The 21,494-nt window shown below is 35.1% G+C and overlaps 1 protein-coding gene across 5 annotated transcripts in view; it reads right to left on the bottom strand.

The window, feature by feature from the left end:
- The window catches only part of LOC131530765 (protein NLRC5-like), a 33,776-nt gene extending 28,988 nt beyond the window's left edge, over window positions 1-4,788 (bottom strand). Inside the window, exons 1-3 of one of the 5 annotated variants that reach the window (XM_058761204.1) lie at window positions 4,631-4,788; window positions 3,240-3,413; window positions 12-140 (exon numbers count right to left, since the gene is read on the bottom strand). In XM_058761204.1, the coding sequence (XP_058617187.1) occupies window positions 12-34 (23 nt within the window). In that variant the 5' untranslated portion in view covers window positions 35-140; window positions 3,240-3,413; window positions 4,631-4,788. Of the gene's footprint in view, window positions 1-11; window positions 173-1,021; window positions 1,133-1,263; window positions 1,340-3,239; window positions 3,565-4,630 lie in introns of those variants that run through there. The other 4 variants (XM_058761203.1, XM_058761202.1, XM_058761206.1 and 1 more) reach the window with 4 other exon arrangements.
- Window positions 4,789-21,494: the final 16,706 nt, after the last annotated feature.

Here is a 21,494-nt window from a genome sequence, read left to right as displayed (position 1 = left end):
AACAGTCTTACCGCTCTTCCTCTGGGAGACTCATCTTACACGGACAGTGTTTTCCTCACTCTTCTGACATACAGCAGCAAAAATGCCAGTGCACACAGTAAATAATTGATTTGTGAAGACAATCAGCCATTCAGTATGATCTGGAGATGACAACATGTTACTATGATGGTAGCTATTAAAGAAAAAATGAATAAGAAGTAAAAGTAAAAAATACTTTCTATGCCACATAATCACAAAACAACAGCATAAAATAAATCTTTCAGAAATATATTAATCTTCAAAATTTGTCATTTTTTAAAAGTATTTTCTAGAAGCTTTGTCTGTTCAGAGTAACAACCTCTGAAATACGAACAAGAATTCTATGTTTGTCTGTGGCATTTTTGTTTTTGCTTTTACAAACTGTTAAAAAATTATTTTATTTCATTTTATCTTGATGAATTGTATTCACTCCATTATGTTTGTAATGTGCTTTTTCATTACAAAATCCTTACTTACATAATTCTTGGGAATGCCTAGAAAACTGAATTTTGACAAAGACTGCCTGACAAAATAGCAACATCCCAATTCAAGTAATTTAAGTCAAGCCATTGAAATTGCCATTGTACAATGTAATAAAAGTAAATTAAAATAATTTCTTTAGCATTGAGTCTTATGTGTTTGTAGGTAACATGCACAAACATTTTAAACATAGCACGTTAACAGCACACTAATGCACAGATTAGATTGAATAATGTCTTTGAAACTACTGCACCAACAACGATTCCCTTGTCTCTTTTAAACCCTGATATTTCCGTTGTCTTGGAATCAGTGTTTGAGATGCACTGCCCTATAGCCCAAATGACAACAAATTCCTTCTGGACAGCCTACACAAATACCAGAATATCATTATGTGTATCACTGTATTCCTGAAACATGTTTTCAACAGTGCTGATAATGTAATAATGTGATATGCGGTCAGCAAATGTTCAATTTATTATAGGAAAAATACACACACACACACACACAAACAAACACTATTTACCCCATTTGTATCTGCAAGTCGTTCCTTATACATTTGTGCTGTATTTACATTATGATTGTCCAATGTCCGACGACCTCACACTTGGTAATGTTTTTGCAGTACTGTGTTTTTCTTTGCAAGACACGAATAAAAAGAAGACTGTACTTTAACAATAAAATAATAATATAAAATGAAATATCTGCAATATTGTAAATGCTAATATAACCAAAACCCCCAAATAACTAGTTGAGGTTAAAACTTACTTGCAATGTAACAATCTTGCTGAAAAAAGAGAGCATAATCCAGACTTCTGTGAAGCACTTATAATTCCTGATCACTGTTGAGAAAAGGCTAGCTTTAGTACAAACAGGGTTTGACTGGGCGTTCTGTGTCATTAGGGGAGTAAAAGGGAGTAGCCTAATAAAGTGTCTGTTTGGGACACGGAAACCTTTCAGAAACACAGCAGATCAGTTCATTACAGTAACTTATTTTTGTCTTATTCTTAGTGATGAGTTGATTAGCCTGTTTGTTTTGACTGCTTCCAGTTCATTTCCACAAACCATTTGTTGTTTGGGTTTACAGTATGTAGTTTTCTGCATCCTGGTGCACTGTATCTCTTTATACTGTTGAATACATTTTTACATTTTATTTCATTTTTATTTATATCCTACTTTTTATTAATGTATTTCTTTTATGCTATTTTCTGAAAAACTAATTTGTGTATGAAATGTGCGATATAAATAAACTTGCCTTGGACATTTTTCATTGAATTTTTGTTGATCAGAGAAAAAAAAATAGGATTTAATCCTTAATGCATTTGAAAAAAACTTTCTGTACAATGAATCTTATGTGTTTTAGATATCACATTATCTTATCTACAATATGCATGTAACGCCATTTTAATATTTGATGTAAAAAAGTTTTTAGTGTTTTAGTGTGTAAAAATAAAATAAAATAAAAAACCTTCAGGAAACAATTAGATTTATCAATTTCTCAGTTAATTTGCTTTCTGTACTGTCTTTTCCTGCAGTAAGAGTCTGCGTTTACAGAAAATACAGGGTGGGAGACCAAAGACTTCGAAATAAAAGCACAAACCTGAACAAAGATCAAGACAGAACAAAACCAAAAGATCCCCAAAACCTTCACAGCACCTCAATACACTGATAACAGTCTGTTAAGAAATTCACAAACCTCAACTGAAGAACTCAACTGAACTGAACTGACAGAGATAGACAAATTAAAATGGTTCTTGTTTGTTTTTCAGGTGTTTCCGATGAAGTGAAGGTCAGTATCAATGACTGCAGGAGATTCTGTCTCTCTACACACTGGTGTTAAAGTACAGAGAAACAATCTGATACTGTAGATGTTTGGACTTAAGGTCATTCTCATAGCTCAAATGGAAAAAACAAAAATCATCAGAACTAGAGACTTTGGACTTTCTGAAGTAACAGCAGCAGAACAGAGAAGCCACTCAACATATTCAATATCGTGGTCTGAGTAGAGAATTATTTGATCTGTTTCATACATATGCATCTTTTAATATTATACAGTCATAACTCAGAATTATGTGAAACGTTTGACCGTTTAATACAATTTATAAATAACAATAAAAGGGTCTCATTCATTTTGCCATCGCTATATAATTTAGTATAAAGAACTTAACACTGTTGAGCTCAATCTGATTACCAACACTCAGTCCTGAGGAGAATCATTTGAGGCAGAATATTTCCCTTGTAATCTTCATGAAGGTGAAAATAGAGTTTATATTTAAGCATCATGAACAAGAAGAAAAACAATTGGAAACTTCAAAGTGAAAGCAAAACCATAACTTCACCAAAAAAAAAAAAACAATCTAAATATTAATTAGAGCTCAAAGACCTGTTAATTCCAAATATCGCTTATGCACACATTCTTATAATTGTTCATGCTTTGACCAAACACCATAATTAAATTATTAAAGTGCAAGGAATTATGGTTATTCCACTGAGCATGCTAAATAACATGAAGTTCAAAATTCTTAGCCTTAGCCCCCAGAAAATCCACTTAATGCTCAATCGCATGCAGATCTTGTACAAAATGTTTAAGGTCAATGCTGCATCTGTGCATAAAACTTAATGTAAATATTACATTTTAGTATTTATATATCAATTCATATTAAAATTTTAAAGCATTAGTACCCAGTTATGAATTACCTTGGAATTTCATCTTGATTTTGACTCTAGTTAATGATGCTCCTCACCTCAATCTCTTCAGTTTACAGTGTGAATCCTTCAGTACATAACATAAGTGATCCACTCCTTTGTTTTCTATTTTATTCTCACTGAGGTCCAGCTCTCTCAGGTGTGATCGGTTTGATTTCAGAGCTGATGTCAGGATGAGACACTGTTTCTCTGTAATACTGCAATCACATAGACTGAAGACAGAAAGAGAAAGGACAGCAGCTTAGATCCATGATTATCAAGTTTTTGAACATTCAGAGTAGCCATTTAGTTCCATACAGTTAGTAAGATTACTAACTTTAGTATTTTCAGCTTGAACTATGAGTGGCTCAGTACAACACAGAGGTTTTCAACTCCAGCTTTATACCAGACATGTACAGCGCGCACACAAAAGTGTGTAACTGTTCACTTTAATGTGCTATTTATATTTGATTGGACCCTTGATGTAACTAAATGATGTACATTTTAGGCTATCTGAGAAAACATTTTTACAGTACAATACACCGCCATTCAAAAGTTTTGGATCAGTACATTTTTTAAAGACGTTTCTTAGGCTCATCAAGGCTGCATCTATTTGATAAAAAAAAATACTGAATATTATTTCACAAAATAATATTGTGAAATATTATTGCAATTTAAAGTAAAAGTTTTCTATTTTAATATACTTTAAAATATAATTTATTCCTGTGAAGCAAAGCTGAATTTTCAGTGTCACATGATCCTTCAGAAATCATTCTAATATGCTAATTTATAATTAATGTTGGAAAAAATTGTGCTGCTTAATATTTTTTTTTGGGACCTGTGATATTTTTCAGGATTCTTTGAGAAATAAAAAGTTAAAAAGAACAGTGTTTATTCAAAATAGAAATTTTGTGTTACAATATACACTACTATTCAAAAGTTTGGTGTCAGTAAATTTTTTCTTTCTTATTTTTTTTTTTTAATTAATACTTTTATTCAGCAAGGATGTGTTAAATGGATAAAAAGTGATAGTAAAGACTTATATTGTTAGAAAATATTTATATTTTTAATTAATGCTGTTCTTTTTAACTTTTTATTAACCTAATCAAAAAATCAAAGAAAAAAGATTCCAAAAAAATATTAAGTAAAATACATTTATTAAAATAAATACAGCCTTGATGAGCATAAGTGGCTCCATTAAAAAAAAAAAAAAAAAAACAAGGTCAGTTATTTATTAGGTTTAAAATATAGGCCTAACATAATATAATATCAAAACAACTGAAGCAGAGAATAGAAAACAAACTGAAGCATTTAAACTGAGATCTGTAAGTTAAATATAAAATAAATAAATAAATAAAAATAAATAAAACGTGAACTCTATAGCTACCTATGAAGTACAGTTTGCACAATACACCTGTGTGTGACTGTAAATGTCTCAGAGTTTTGTTACCGTTCTGTGCCCATCATCCGCTATTTCCAGCACTTAATCAAGCCACTCTTCTTTAATGCATGAGGACGTTTTATTTCACGTCATTGCGTTTGCTTTGGCTCTCAATTTGAGCTATTACGTCCGCAAACGTTGAAGTATTCGGTTTCTACAGCGACTCATTTGGCGCACATCTTTCTCTTTCTATGAAACCTGTAAACAACATTCACCGGTTCTTACTCTATTGCGGCAGCAGCTGTATAGCGGTTTACCCGAGCATTGCAATTCTTTCGTTTTTACTAGAATACAATCAAATGGCTTTCCCAACTCAACTTTGCGTGTGTATTTCTCTGCGCGGCCCCCGCGCGCGCGCAGCTTAGAGGGAACATTGCTTGTACAGTAGAAGAATGTTACCTCAGTCTCACCAATTTACATTAATAAATGCATTAACATGCAGAAATATAGCCTACACAAGTGAAACTACACACTCTGCATTGCACATTTTTCAACAGAGGACAGATCTTCTTAATTTCAGAGTTTTCTAGTTTATTTCCACTCAGATCCAGCTCTATCAGGTTTGAAGGATTTGAATTAAACGCTGTCAGAGCAGCACAACCTTCTGCCATAATACTGTTGTTATTTAGGCTGCAGAGAGAAAAATTACATTCTTTAGTTTATTTCCAAACCTTCTTCAACAATGAACAACATTGACAGTCTTAACCCAAACCTAAAAGCTTGATGTTGATCGCCATACACTGCCATTATAGCCCTTAGGCACTTAGGCACTGTTCAAGGTCTTTTTGACCCCAAATGACGTTTACTGAAATAATAATAATAATAATAATAATAAGTTATCTTTATCTAAATGGCATGAGACTTTGTATGCTTGTCAAGAAAAAATAAATAAAAATAAACTGGATTGATATCTGGTTGTATGTTAGTGTGGAAAAAAAAAAGTTACTCTCGGGACGTTTGATAAAATCAATAATTTGTCTTTTTAATTTGTCAAATACAATCGCTAAATCCACCACAATGCAGACCACAAAATACAAGAAAATATAGTGGCAGCTCTTCCACACCTTCACAATGCAGAATGATTACACTCACACACACAGAAATGATGGAGGGACATCACAGCACATCCATGATGGAGAATAAATGCAAACACACACATATATTCACACTAATCCACAAATATAACACCACATGCAGGTTTGACTGTAATCATGTCATAATTCCAAAAAAAAAAAAAAAAAAAAAGATATTTCAGTACAAACAAAATGCTAAACTTTGACAAAGAGTCATTTTATATTATTACAATAATGATTTTATTATCTCTTAACATAAATCTAAAAAAAAAAAAAAAAACTTCTAAAAAGGATCTATACCTATATGGAAATGGCAAATGAGCCATTGAGTAATGCTCTAGAGCCATCTGGTAGCTGTAGTTATTATTATTATTATTTTTTTAAGTGTTTATTTTCAAATAGATGGAAACAATTAGGCATTAAATTATGGCACACTGGCCATGTTATCCCCATTAATTAAAATTAGGAATGTGGGTATTTTATAAAGTGAATTTTACATAAAAAGCTGTTTTTGCATAAAAAAACCTATTAAAAAATATTTGTAATTTATTTATATAAATGTAAAAAATATCATAAATCCTCCATAAACGGCACAAATGTGGAATAAACAGCCCGAGCACCCACCCCAAACGAACAGCGCATAAAGAATAGACAAGCACGTGCAGGGCATTTTTATTTTTTTTATCTTTTTATGGTTCGAAAAATAAAGAAGGGCATATGGCATTCGACCACATGGCGAGTAAATGATGACTATTTTCATTTCTGGGTGAACTATCCCTTTTAAGTCCATTCATATGGTTGTTTCAAGCCAAAGTTTCAAGCTGTTTAGTGAACTAATGTAGCTTTCAAAGAAACAAAAAAGAGATCAAGTTCTTAACTATATATTTACAATGCAAGTACATATTATACAATGCAATAGCAAAAGAGGAGATTGCAATCATTAAACAAATGCATTAAACTACATGGACCAGTGCAAGAGAAAGCAACTTCAAACATGGAAGACTGGAAAAACTAATGCTTAGTTAGTCCGGAGGTGGAGAGACTCCATACATCAGTTAAAGCTTTATTTTCTCATGTGCAATGTACCAAACTCTTACAATGATGTTTCTTCACATAACTAAGACAATATACAGTATGTGCATTTACAGAGACATATAACTGACATTATGAGATATATATATAATATAAGACAGATGTAGTGTAAAAATATACACATGTACAATTGCATTTTGCATATACATAAAAAAATACATTGATGGTAATGATTTGAATCTATATATGCAGCCCACAATACTTTAACTTTCATTTTAGGCCTTCACTTTTGTGTTGCATTTGATATATTTGAGATCTCAATTTGACGATCACAATTATGATTAGCAATATTTTAGTTCATTATGGATTAGTTTAGTCTCAGAATCATTATGATTTTGACCTATTACTGAACATATCCAGTGCTTTAGTCCTGCTAATTCACCTCATCTGAGCTCTTCTCCTTCTTCTAGTTCACCTGCAAATAAAACAAAATTATCATTTGTATGAACACTAAACCAACATTCATCATTCAGTATCACCCACGTGTACATGTTTCTTTTAATGCTACATTGTTTCATTTGTTCCAGCTGTATGCATTAGTAATTATTTTAAAAGTAACAGAGTTAGTATAATAAACTTCACATTGTTAAAACAATGCTATTTGAAGCTGTTTACATTTACTCTAAAATAAATACATGTGTGTACAAACACACTGAATTCATAATAGCTGTTGGTTTTGAAGTGTTTTCATTTATGAATTACAGTTTAGAGCCATCTCACCAAAAAGACATTGATCATGTGATGCTGGACGACTGTGAGCTGAAGCTGGAATCTGCACTGATTTTTTTTCACTTCGATCTATCTACATCTATTTAACTGGTTTGCTCTCTAACCCAAGCCCTTTGTTTCAATAAAGCTAAATTACTTTTTAAAAAATACTTCTGCATATCAGTGGTAAATGAAGATCTCTTTTATACCGCAAGGGTCATTTACTCACCTCAAGTTTACAGTTTGAGTCTCGTTGCTTATCTCTGAGTTGCTTCTTTGAGTCTCCTACGTTATTGTTCCTCAGATCAAGCTCTTTTAAAAACTGCAGTGTTTTTGTGTTCGTCAAAGTCCGAGTTATAAAAGAAATATCTGTAATGCCACAGTCATTTAGACTAGAAAGAAGCACAGACAATAAGTGATATTACTTTAACCAGATTACAAAACAAATCTATATAATGAATTATTTTTCACAAATAAACTGTGAACTCAGCCTCTTCATAAGCGATTCAGTATGAAGTGTTTTGGCTTAAACTGAAGTGATTTTAAACATTTCAGTTCTTGTATGTGAAAGTTACTGACCTTAATCTCTCCAGTTTACAGTATGAATCTTTCAGAACATCACACAAGTGATTAACTCCTGTGTTTTTTATTTGATTCTCACTGAGATTCAGTTCTCTCAGGTGTGATGGGTTTGATTTCAGAGCTGAAGTCAGGATGAGACACTGTTTCTCTGTAATACTGCATCTACACAGACTGAAGACAGAAAGACAAAGACAATGGATCAGATCTACTGTATGATAAGCTAAATTTAAGGATTTGTGTGTGTGTGTGTGTGCGCTACTTCAAGAGGGCAAACACACGTGTTGTACTTCATTTATGCTTGTTCTTTATTGCTTTCAAATTATTTTTTTCTCTATATATTTTCCCATTTCATTTAGTAACTTCTATTACCATTTAATCTTCACAAATAAACAAAAGATATAAAGGAATCTGTCCATCTGAAGGTTTTTATTGTCATGGCACAATTTGTAACGCGTGGTTGTGCTAATAAAGTGCATGAGAAGGATTCCACAAAGAGTATTTTTAATAAAGTTAAATCCATAGGGAACAAACAGTCAATTATAGAAGTAGCACAAACACTAGATATAAACGAGATTGGATAAAAAATAACTAAGGAAAACTCAGAGCTTAGACAGGTGATGAGACAGAATATGTGTGAAGAAACACACGTGGTCAGAATTGTTGGTCCCTTGGTAAATATGACCACAAAGAAGGCTGTGAAAATAAACCTGCATTATTAATCCTTTTGATCTTTACTTAAAAAAAATATATATATATATATATATATATATATATATATATATATATATATATATATATATATATAACCTTTCATTGAACTAAAACAATTGAAGATGGTGGAAATCTCATTATGAATTTCTTTTTTCTTTTTTTTTTTCCAAATACAAGTTGGACACAATTATTGGTACCCCTAAAAAATCTTATGAGTAAAATATCTGTGAAGTATATTTCCATTTATATTTACAATTTTGAGCACTCCAGGGTGATTATGAACGTGAAATTATCCAGCCATGGCTTCCTGTTTTCACAGGAATATAAATAGGAGGGAAAACAAAACAAAGGCCAAATTCCCTTAATTATCCATCACAATGAGAAAAAACCAAAGAATATATTTCTGATGTGCAGCAAAATATAACTGAGCTTCACAAATTAGTGAAGTGGCTTTAAGAAAAGAGCTAGAGCAGTGAAAATTCCCATTTCCACCATCAGGGCAATAATTAAGAATTTCCAATCAACATAAAATGTTACAAATCTGCCTGGAAGAGGACATGCATCTATATCGTCCTAATGCACGGTGAGAAGGAGAGTTTGAGTGAGTTTTCAAGAAAAAAAAGAAGAAAAAAAAACCAAGAAAAGAACATGCTCTCATGCAAAAACAGCATATTCAGTTATCAGACATGACTGGAACTTCAAATGGGACTGGCTTCTATGGTCAGATGAAACTAAAAAATAGCATTTTAGCAGCAAACTCTCAAGATGGGTTTGCTGAACACAGGTGTAACGTTATGAAAGGTTTTATCCTTCATTTATACATTTTAGCTTTAGGGAACCAAATCGTAGAAATTCGGTTTTGATCTGATTAATTGATATTAATCAAAATTGTATAATTTATACCTTATTAACAACTCGTCCCGCGAGTATTAATACGTATAATTCAGCAAAGCTTCTTATTGTTGATAAGAATACAGGATTGATTGGGAAATTTGCCTGAGCAACAGGTAACACGATCTATGGCAAATAGTTTAATGATTTGAAAATCAAGGCACCAGACTATTCATTAAAAATGAATCGAGCGTTTATTTACTATTCTAAGGCACAATACAAATAACCAAAACACATACACACACATACACATATTATGGCAAGATCAAAGCAGTTTGAAGGAAGGTAACTATTCTCTTTTCTTGAGAATTAAAGACGACCTTATGGGGACGTCACAAACGGAAGACTCAGTTATTGTTATCTTTTAACGATTCATTCAATTCAACCAGATTCAGTGAATAAGAGATTTGTCTGTTTTACTTGCTGTGAGTTTGAAGTTGAATTGAAGGCTTCTTGAAGAGTTGCTGAAAGGAACCCAGGACTTTTCCTGCTGACGTGTTGTTGTCGCGTGACGTCACTCGGGATTCCTCCTTTGGATTTGATGACTCTCTGGTAGCGCGCGAATAGCGAGTTTTGAAGTTATCTTACGCAGCCGCTTGCAAGTTTTCTTTGGTCAGACGTGGCCAGTGGTGTCTAAGTCTTTTGATGATCAGCCAGATGTTTCACAGCACGATCGAGGGGCAACGCCCAGACTTTCAGCCAAGTCTCTTGCAAGTTCACCAGTTGTTCACCCCGTTCTTTGTTCTGAGCACTGTTCAAATTTGGGGTGTCTGTTTTATCGGACAGAATTAAGTCCATCCTAGTCACTGTCTGACCCAATCACATTGTCTTTGTAGGGTGGAGCCCCGTCCCACATGACTAATATTTTGTGCATACATTATCTGCTCATAAATATGTCACCTGAGCCACAATATACTAGCAGATTTCTACAAAGTGTTATAATCATACCTTGTGAGGCTAAAAGTCAACATTCATCTATTTCAATGTTCTGGACTCATCATAACGTGAAATTTAATACCAAACATGAGATAGTTATATATTGAATACCTATAATTTTACCTACTAAATGGTTTAAGTCACAGATTAAAATATCCTAAGTTCTGATAACTACAGTCAGATATATGAAACATAAAATACCACATTTGTATATGTATTGTCTCTTGGATATATTGCTTTTAATAGCAGCAGTCTTTTCCGTCTCTGTGTGACTAGAGTGTCTTTGATGTCCGAGCACCAGAGACGGCATCGTCTTGGAATGCAACTTGGAAAAGGGGGTTTGCTCTGAGGTCACCAGGATATCTGTGCTGTAGGTTTGTTCAAGTCTGGTTAACATATATCTGTCTTTCCTTGTTGATACCATCATTGAATTATGGTCAAAAGCAGTCAGAGAATTTAGGGAGGGTCTGGGCATGGAGCATATCCAGATTCCCCGTGCTTTGTACTGTCTGTTTATTCGACTTTATTTATGGTAAACTGGTCAAGACCAACATTGAAAATCCTGTGCTTCAAAGAATGGCCAGATGTTCTCCTCCCAGCTTCATGAGATGATAAGGAGAACCGACAGGAAGCTTAGTCAGATACTGTGAGCGTTGGATTGGTCATTTGTAACTTTTACGAGTTGATGACTGAAGCTCAGTTCCAGTGGAATGTTTTTTTTTTAAGTTAAATATGTGTGTGCGTTCTTTTCGACCAGGTTCTACACAGGGATAAAAAGTACCCCATGTGTACAATGAAATATACTGCTGTATTTTTGATGTTGTGGGCCTATATTTCTGCTGGAGGTCCTGGACATCTTGTTTAGACACATGGCATCATGGATTCTATCAAATTACTTTTATGCTCGCTTTGAAAGAGACAACAGAGAAACTGCCACCAAGCTCAATCCCTCAGCTGACCACCCACCAATCATACTCTCCTCCACAGATGTCTGCAAGGCACTGAGCCGGATCAGCGCGCACAAGGCTGCTGGACCAGACAACATCCCTGGTCGTGTTCTCAGGGCATGTGCGGAGCAGCTCGCTGGGGTTTTTACAGACATTTTCAACCTGTCTCTTGCCCAAGCAGCCGTACCAACATGCTTTAAATGCACTTCCATTGTGCCAGTGCCAAAACACTCTAGTCCGAGGTGCCCCAATGACTACCGCCCTGTAGCACTCACACCCATCGTCATGAAGTGCTTTGAGCGGCTGGTCCTGGAACACCTAAAAGACTCTCTACCATCCACATTGGACTCACACCAGTTTGCCTACCGTAGCAATAGGAGCACAGAGGACGCAGTTTCCATGGCACTGCACTCTGTGCTCACTCACCTGGACAATAAGAACACTTATGCACGTATGCTGTTTGTTGACTTCAGCTCAGCATTCAACACTGTCATCCCAACCAAGTTAATAGCCAAACTTGGAGACCTGGGCATCAATACCTCAATGTGTAACTGGATTTTGGACTTCCTGACCAACAGACCCCAGAATGTTCGATCAGGATTCACCTGCTCCACATCCATCACACTTAACACTGGTGTACCACAGGGCTGTGTGCTAAGCCCGTTTCTCTACTCCCTCTTCACCTCCGACTGCAAGCCTGTGTATGGATCTAATTCCATCGTCAAGTTTGCAGACGACACCACGGTGATTGGCCTCATCAGTAACAACGATGAGACTGCCTACAGGGAGGAGATCCAGCACCTGGCCACATGGTGCACTGATAATAACCTGCTCCTCAACACCACCAAAACGAAGGAGCTCATCGTGGACTTCAGGAAGGAATCAAGAGGCACACACGACACCATCCACATCAATGGAATGGCTGTTGAGCGTGTCTCCAGTTTCAAGTTCCTGGGGATCCACATCTCGGCGGACATGTTGTGGAAAACCAACACCTCCAGCCTGGTCAAGAAGGCTCACCAGCGCCTCTTCTTTCTGAGGACACTGAGGAAGAATCAGCTCTCCTCTGCTATCCTGGTGAACTTCTATCGCTGCGCAATAGAAAGCATCCTGACCAACTGTGTCACAGTATGGTATGGGAGCTGCTCTGTTGCGGAGCGCAAGGCACTGCAGCGGTGGTGAAAACTGCCCAGCGCATCACAGGGACTCCACTACCTGCCATCGAACACATCCAGAGGAAACGCTGTCTGCATCGAGCTCGCAGCATCCTTAAGGACTCCTCTCACCCAGCCCACAGACTGTTTTCTCTCCTGCCCTCCGGCAGGCGTTTCAGGTGCCTCCGGACCAGGACCAGCAGACTAAAGAACAGTTTCTTCCCCAGAGCTGTCTCTTTACTGAACTCTACCCCCCGTTGATCCACTTCCTCATATATTATTAACTCTTCTCTCCTACCTCACATCTGCCTTATTTGCACTACTGAATGTAAATGTTTATTACAGTAACAACTGTTTACTTTTGTATCTTGCACTACCATACCTAAATTGGACTATGCTCATTTGCACTGCCGACTGTTGTTTACATTATCAATGTTTACATTATCAATGTTTACATTAACATTTTGCACCGTATGTCTAATTGTAATATGCAATCACTTCCACTGCACTTTTACACCTTGTTTATAGTAATAGTCATCTGTATATATATTATATAGTACATATCACCTGTAAATTCTGTTTATAGTAATAGCCATCTGTATATTTATTCACTATACATATTCACCTGTAAATTCTGTTTATATTAATAACCATCTTTCTATATATATTTATACATATATTCAGTACATATCCTTGTCCTGCACTTATTCAACCATTGTATATACTGCACTTGCTGCTATTGCACTTCTGGTTAGACCTAAACTGCATTTCGTTGCCCTGTACCTGTACTTGTGTAATGACAATAAAGTTGAATCTAATCTAATCTAAATACCAACAGATAAAAAATCAACAAGTGACTGACTCTGTTAGAAATCTTACAATGGGCCATGTTTGGATCTTCTAACTGTACAATAATCCAAACACAAACCTCAAAAACAACACAAAAATGGGTCACTGAGCACAAAACCAAGCTTCTGCTTTGGCCATTCCAATCCTCTGACCTGAACCCTATAGAAAATGAGTGGGGTGAACTGAAGAGAAGAAGCACCAACATGGAGCTGGCTGGGAATCTAAAGGGTCTGGAGTGATTCTGGATGAAGGAATGGTCTCTGATCTCTTGTCAGGTGTTCTCTAACCTCATCAGGCATTATAGGAGAAAATTTAGAGCTGTTAATATAGCTGAATAAAAGGGTATCGTTAATTATGTCCGATGCTTATTAGAGAAAAACATTTATTTCATAATGATATTTCCCCCCATTTTAAATTCTTATTCTCCAGTGAAAGGTTCGATTTTTGTAAATTTTTTAAATAAAAGATCAAAATAATTCACAATGCTGATTTATTTTCACAGCCTTCTTTGATCATATTTACCAAGGTTACCAACAATTCTGACCACGTGTGTAATTAACAACCAAGGAAACTAACTAGCAGAAACACCCCTAACCCAAACAGGAACAAGAAAACTCTAAGGCAAAGAAACTAAATGGAGAATGTGACACAGTGTTGGTAAACAGTAATTTTGCAGTGCTTTTGCTTTAGTAATTTGTGATTTTGTGAATTTCAGATGATGTCCAACTGAAACTGAGAAAGACACAACTACGATTTTTTAATAAATTTTCAGTCATGTGAAATACTCACATCAGTGTGTTGAGTTGACAGTGTTTATCCTGCAGTAGAGCAGCGATCTGATTCACTCCTGTGTCTCCTAGTTCTCGTCCACTCAGATTCAGCTCTCTCAGGAGTAACGGGTTTTTACCCACAATTCCAGTCACATACTGACAGGCTTCATCTGCAGCAGGACCCAAAAACCTGCAGAAGAGAAGATGAAGCAGAATTCAATTCAGTTCTCTACTAAATGTGGTACAATGAAAAACAGCACTGGATTGTTGTGTGGGTGTGAAATGGTCTATTTTGAATTTACTTTGATGGAACAGATTGTTTTACTGAAATAATATTTCTCTTACCTCAGTGTCTTCAGCTGACAGTTTGGATCCTGTAGTAAATGATTGAGCTGCTTCACTCCTGATTGTCCAGGATCATTTCCTGTGAGATCCAGCTCTATCAGGTGTGAAGGGTTTGATCTCAGAGCTGAAGCCAGAGCTTTATAATCTTCTTCAGTGATACTGCAGTCTGAAAGTCTATAGAAAATAAAATAAACAATTAAAATGAACATTGTGGTTCAAATTATTTCATTACTGCACAAAGACAAAATACAACAATCTCACTAGAACTTGATCAGCCATTACCTGATGAACAATGACTCAAACTAATTCAAAATGATCAGTAGAGTTTGAAATGTTTATCATATAAATTTGAATGGCAATTATCAACACATGCCATCAGCTAAAAAAGTATAAATCTCATTGGAAAAGTTAATCCAATACTGCTAGTAGGCAATACACAGAAATAAACTCTTCATCTCTGGCCATGTCGTTCAAGGTGTTTTTTATGGTTTTGATTTCTCCTCTCAATTGGATGACCACTTCCTGTATTATATTGTATTAAAATTAAAATATAATCTTTGAAAAATGAGAATAAATTCTTAGCCAGTGCAAATGGACCATACATACCTCAGTTTCTCTAATCTGAACTGTCGATTTTTCAACAAACGACAGATCTTCTTCATTCCTGTGTTTCCTAATTTATTTCCACTCAGATCCAGCTCTATCAGGTTTGAAGGATTTGAATTAAATGCTGAAATCAGAGCAGCACAACCTTCTGTTGTAATACTGTTATTATTCAGCCTGCAGGGAAAGAAGACAAAGAGGAAACATTCATCAGTTTACATTGAAAGCTTCTTTAATTTTAACAATGACAGTCTTAATCCAATCCAAATACTGAAAATATCAAATACACTTATATTTGAAAGATTTTCACATGGGCCTGTGTACATTTTAATAGTTTGTTTATTATTATGAACTAAAATAAGTAGAATGAGAAAACCACGCATTTATTCGCATTTTCAAAAAAAAAAAAAAAAAGGTAAACCAAAGATCAACTGGTGCCGTCATAAGTTCTTTAAATAAAAAAAATAAAAAATTGAAGTTGGAGAAGAAAATGAGATGGGAGTTTTTTGACCTACCCTAAATGTCTTGAACCGGAATACACAGAGTACACACAGAGCTATACAAGACGAGCATTTGAGGTTAAAAGTATATAAATTGTAATTTATTTATTTTTTTAAATAACCAGTCGTTTTGCTGGATAAGTTCCTTCTTCCTTGGCTGGGATCGTTTAGAGCCCTTTGAAGCTGCATTTAAACTGCATTTTGGAAGTTCAAACTCGCAGGCACCATTGAAGTTTACTATATGGAGAGAAATCCTGAAATGTTTTTCTCAAAAAATATAGTTTCTTTACGACTGAAGAAAGAAAGACATGAACATATTGGATGACAAGAGGGTGAGTACATTATCTGTAAATTTTTGTTCTGGAAGTGAACTTCTCCTTTAAGCATGCATGGTCCATGTACACCGGCTGAGAATTGATTCTCATTTTAAAAGACTGATGTTTTTTTTTTTTTTAACCCATCTTAAAAAGCCACAGAAAGCAATAACCCAGGACAGGACATGGGGGCTGGGGGTCCTGGGCTGGAGTCATTGTTCAGAACCTACCTTCAGTTTAAACGACCTCAGCTAATACGTCCGAACTTTGCTGTCCAGTGGGTCTCACGGCTTGCCACACAGACATTGATACCTGAACAGCTAAATAAAACAGCATGTGTGTCTAAGAAGTAGGCTAAGGTACTATAACTCATATTCCTCTAACACACATAACCATTAAACAGAAAAGAGCCACATTAGGTTCTGACCTGAGTAGTTGACTATGGTTTGTTTCGAAGAATTCCTAGGTTCAGTAATTTAATTGGAGAGGTATGATGCAATAAGACCTTAAAAAATTAAAAGACTATTTTACTATTACACACAGTTGAAGAAGAACCGATGAAGGCACGGATTGATCTTTGGTTGGCCAATCAGTGGAAAGGGGCTTTTTATGCTCGCCCACTTTTGGAAACAAAATATTCAAGCCTCATTTCTACCATTGAACCTGATGACAAAAAGAAAAAGTAAAAAAGAAAGAAGAAAAATTAATAAAAGTGTTGTTCTCTGCTTATTTAATTTTAAATAAAAAAACTAAATAGTAAAATGTACATGGACCAACACATAACGTATATAAAACCGTGTGAAATACTCACGTCAATGTGTTGAGTTTGCAGTGTTTATCCTGCAGTAGAGCAGCGATCTGATTCACTCGTGTGTCTCCTAGTTCATGTTCACTCAGATTCAGCTCTCTCAGGAGTAACGGGTTTTTACCCACAATTCCAGTCACATACTGACAGGCTTCTTCTGCATCAGGTCCCAAAAACCTGCAGAAGAGAAGATGAAGCAGGATTCAATTAATTTCTCAATTCTAATGAGAAAAATGTGAAAATTAAACTTTGATGTAAATTGTAATAATAGTTCTACAGCGAGTGTGCTCTCAATATATATTGAAAGAGTCCATGTCCCAACAATACCAATATTGTTACAGTTGTTGTTCTTGGTGTGAAGAGGCCTTTATAGTCCCCTAACAGCATCTGCCCTGTAACATTTTTATAAATAATTATCCAGCATATCATTTAACTCACCTCAGTGTCTTCAGTTGACAGTTTGGATCATGTAGTAAATCATTGAGCTGCTTCACTCCTGATTGTCCGGGATCATTTCCTGTGAGATCCAGCTCTATCAGGTGTGAAGGGTTTGATCTCAGAGCTGAAGCCAGATCTTTATAACCGTCTTCAGTGATACTGCAGTCTGAAAGTCTAGAACAGAAATGAAAATATAACATTCCACAGATTAATCAGTTCTAGAAATGTCCTAAAACATAAATAAAGTGAATTACATGCATTAATACTTCTATGCACAAACATTTGAATATAAATAATAAACCATATTTATATTAGGTTAATGCTAGAGTGTGGGATCTGCGTAAAAATAAATCTTCACCAGTCTACATCTGAGACAGATGCAGTTATAATCTGTAATATCAAAGGCTATTTGATGTTTTACAATGTTCTAACGGGCCGGGGCTGCAATTCATTGATCAAGATTTAACGGATGCCACCGTTAACGGATGCCACTCACTTATGCATTAAATAATTAAGATACAAAACGGGTTAAGTTAAATATGCTGGACATATGAAACTATAAAAAATATAATGTACAATTATTTATAAAATGCTATAGTCTGCGAATAAGATTGCAGTTTCACATTTTGCATTTGCTCAACGAAGTGAATTATTTTTAACATGCAATAATGCAAAATAAAACCAAACAAGATTTGTAATGAAGAAAAATATTTAGACAAAAATAAGACTGATGTAGCCCCACAGTACATCTCTTGTGCTGAAGACACAAAATCTGCAGCGCAGATAGCAACACAAGTTATTTAAAACACATAAATGTTAAATAAGATAAGATTGACAATGAACATTATATGACATTTGAAATAGTTTTGGTGATTTGTCCTTCAGTCTGCCTTTTCATATTTCTGACCCACACATTCATAGGCTGAATCTCCACAATGTTCTCTTTGGCCTGAAACAGACCACAGCAGAAAACCTACACAGTATCAGTCAGGCTATCAGTCATCAGCAATAAACATGCATGCCGGTATGCATAAGATTTAATATGAAGCGTCCATAACGGTCACATCCGTAACGGATTATTGTGGTTGAAAAGAGCAAAGAATGGAGATGAGTTGTTGATCATAATTAGAATGGCTATAAGTTGGCTTTGTACAGAACGTTTCAAGTTCATTGCATTAATAATTAATATATGATAAAAACTTATTTAAATGTTTAAAACGTTACGGACATGACACAGCACTGAAGCATCTTGACGTCATAAATCTAGCCCTTATAAATTCAAGAATCATCGCTGTTTAGACAAAGTGAGTTTATTTACTTTTTGATATTTGCATGGAATTGCCCTAATATAGTTTTGGGTACCAGACAAGACTTGTTATTAACAGCTTTTAGGTTTCGACAAATCTGCTGACGGATACCAGACAAAACTTCTATTTTCTGACAGGATTCGGCATACGGGGCTCGATCTTAATTATCTGGCATGGAAACTCAATCTAATAGAAGTAAATATTTATATCTGTATGTTTTTCTCCAGTGTACAGTGGCAATTTTTTTGTTTCAGTGGATGCATAAAACTTGCTGACAAAAATTATTAAATTACTGTAACATTTTTCATCATAATAATTTAATATTTTATAATAAAATCTTCTACATGTTCTATCTAGATACATTCATTAGCTAACAAAGTTTGAAATGTAAGTTATTTTGTATTAATATGATGCGAGGCCCAGATACCAGCGTGACACTACAACAGGTAGTAGTAATGGCTACTTTTTACATCATACATCATAGCCCATTCGTCTTTACCAATTTGAGTGGTAAAAGTTGATGTACTGACTACACTTTTTTTAGAGTCTTTTTAAACATCATTTACATTTTTTAAACAGTATCTATACTTCTATTTGAGTAAAAGATGTGTATGTGTGACATCTCTGGTGCCTATACAAAAATATTGTTTTCTAAGCTAGTATTTGAAGTATTTAAATTGTAAATAGATTATTCTAATTTAAACGTTTTCCATAGACATGTTTAATGAAGATTTAAGATCAGTGCTTAAAGCTGCAGTCCGTAACTTTTTTGGTTAAAAATGATCCGAAATCAATATTTGAGCAAGTACATAACAGCCAGTGTTCAAAACTATTGCCTTACTTTAGCCCGATTCACAACGGTTAGCTTATAATAATGATTTCTAATTTGAGTGGTACGGGTAGGTTTTCGTGGGAAATTCGAGCATGGCACTGCGTCATTATGTCACCTCTTTAAACAAAGAAGTTGTCCCGGCTAATATGCTATCGCATGTGAGGATCCTGCAGGTGGCAGATCGTTTATAGCCTTTTCTCACAGCAGCTGGAATAATTAAACTGATCATTTTGATGGCGGATTGTAATCCAGAAATAATTATGTGTTTATGAAACACAAGTGAATGAAATTAAATTATATTCCAGTTTTAAATGTGCTTCTGATTACAGATAGCCTGGGATTAGACAAGATATGTATTTTTAAAGAAAACCAGTTCGAAGGGAGCATAGTTTGCTTTTTGGGTTAAAATAATTTCTTAATATGAAATTTAAATGGTATGACAATTAGAGATTGTCTAATACAGAAATTGTACAGAAATTGAAATCTACACACTAATACACACTATACTCATAGTCACGCAATGCTGATGTTGTAAACATTAATAATTTGTGAATAAAGTATAAAAATAATAATAATTTGCAAGGATAGATGTGAAATGAGCTAACCGATCGTTAGATTTAATCACTATTGGTAGCATGATTGATTGTAATGCTTTTTTCCTCAGTTGGTCAGAACAAACATGGCAGACTTGTTACTTACCTGTTCAGATGGCAATATACGGTGAAAATTCTTATTTGGGACATATATTCCAAGACATAGGCTAGAATCTGTGATTCCTAAGAACAGTATCCACACCGGTGCGGTGACTGACAGACTAGCACACATACTTCTCAAAACATTAGATTCATCCGCGCTGGAGCCGTGCCGGAGCACAACCCTACGCAAGGAAGATAATTCTGCACAGAGCTGCAATTCCAGGTTTTCAAATAGAGATGGCGACAAAGAGGCAAAACTTACAGACTACAGCTTTAAGTCTCTGTGGGTTACAATCAAACAATCATAAAATTTAACTCACCTGAGTTTCTCCAGTGTGCAGTTTGTATTTTCTAATCCATTCTGGAATTTCTTTACTCCAGAATCCTGCAGATTATTGTTGCTCATGTCAAGCTCTTTCAGACTGGAGTTTGAGCTCAGGACTGTAGCGAGAGCTGAACAGCTTTCCTCTGTTAGACCACACTTACGCAGACTAAAATGATGAACATGATAGGGAAATTTACAAACACAAAGTACTTGATGCCAATATTCATTGACTACTGAGAATCACTGTTTTGGTCAAATGATTCCTTTAAAATAGCTTAAATCTACAATAATAAATGAAAACATTACTCACATCAGTGTATTCAGTTTACAGTGTTTATCCTGTAGTAGAGCAGTGATCTGATTCACTCGTGTGTCGCCTAGTTCATGTTCACTCAGATTCAGCTCTCTCAGGAGTAACGGGTTTTTACCCACAAATCCAGTCACATACTGACATGCTTCATCTGCAGCAGGACTTCTCAAAAACCTGCAGATAGAGGAAGTACATTGATATTGATATTACTTGCTTTATTATGATTAGTTTTCATAAGCTTGTAATTGAGCTTTTAGTAATTTCAAAGCTTTTATAACTGTCCTTTTGATGGTTTAATACTTTTTCAGTTAAAGGTGCAATAGGTGATTGCCTTCAGAAACATTTTTTGTTATGCTGGTTGAAAGTCTCTTCACATCCCGATAGCAATCATTAAGTTAAAGGGGCCATATGATGCGATTTCAAGTTTTCCTTTCTCTTTAGAGTGTTTCAAGCTATTTGTGCTTAGATAAGATCCCTGAAGTTGCAAAGACTAAAGTCTCAAAACCAAAGAGATATTCTTTATAAAAGTTAAGACTCTGCCACACCTTCTTAAAACGGCTCATTTAAACTCGCCCCCACGTCTACGTCACGGTGTGGGAAGATCTGCATAACACTGCCCAAACGTATACGCAAAGAAAGAATTCAAAACTATTATTCTCACAGTAGTGTTGTTGCTGCTGCCGGCG

The sequence above is a fragment of the Onychostoma macrolepis genome, chromosome 22, assembly GCF_012432095.1.
Source record: "Onychostoma macrolepis isolate SWU-2019 chromosome 22, ASM1243209v1, whole genome shotgun sequence".
Classification (NCBI taxonomy): Eukaryota; Metazoa; Chordata; class Actinopteri; order Cypriniformes; family Cyprinidae; genus Onychostoma; species Onychostoma macrolepis.
The sequence above is the reverse complement of the archived record's forward strand: the minus strand, read 5'-3'. Positions and strand labels throughout refer to the sequence as shown.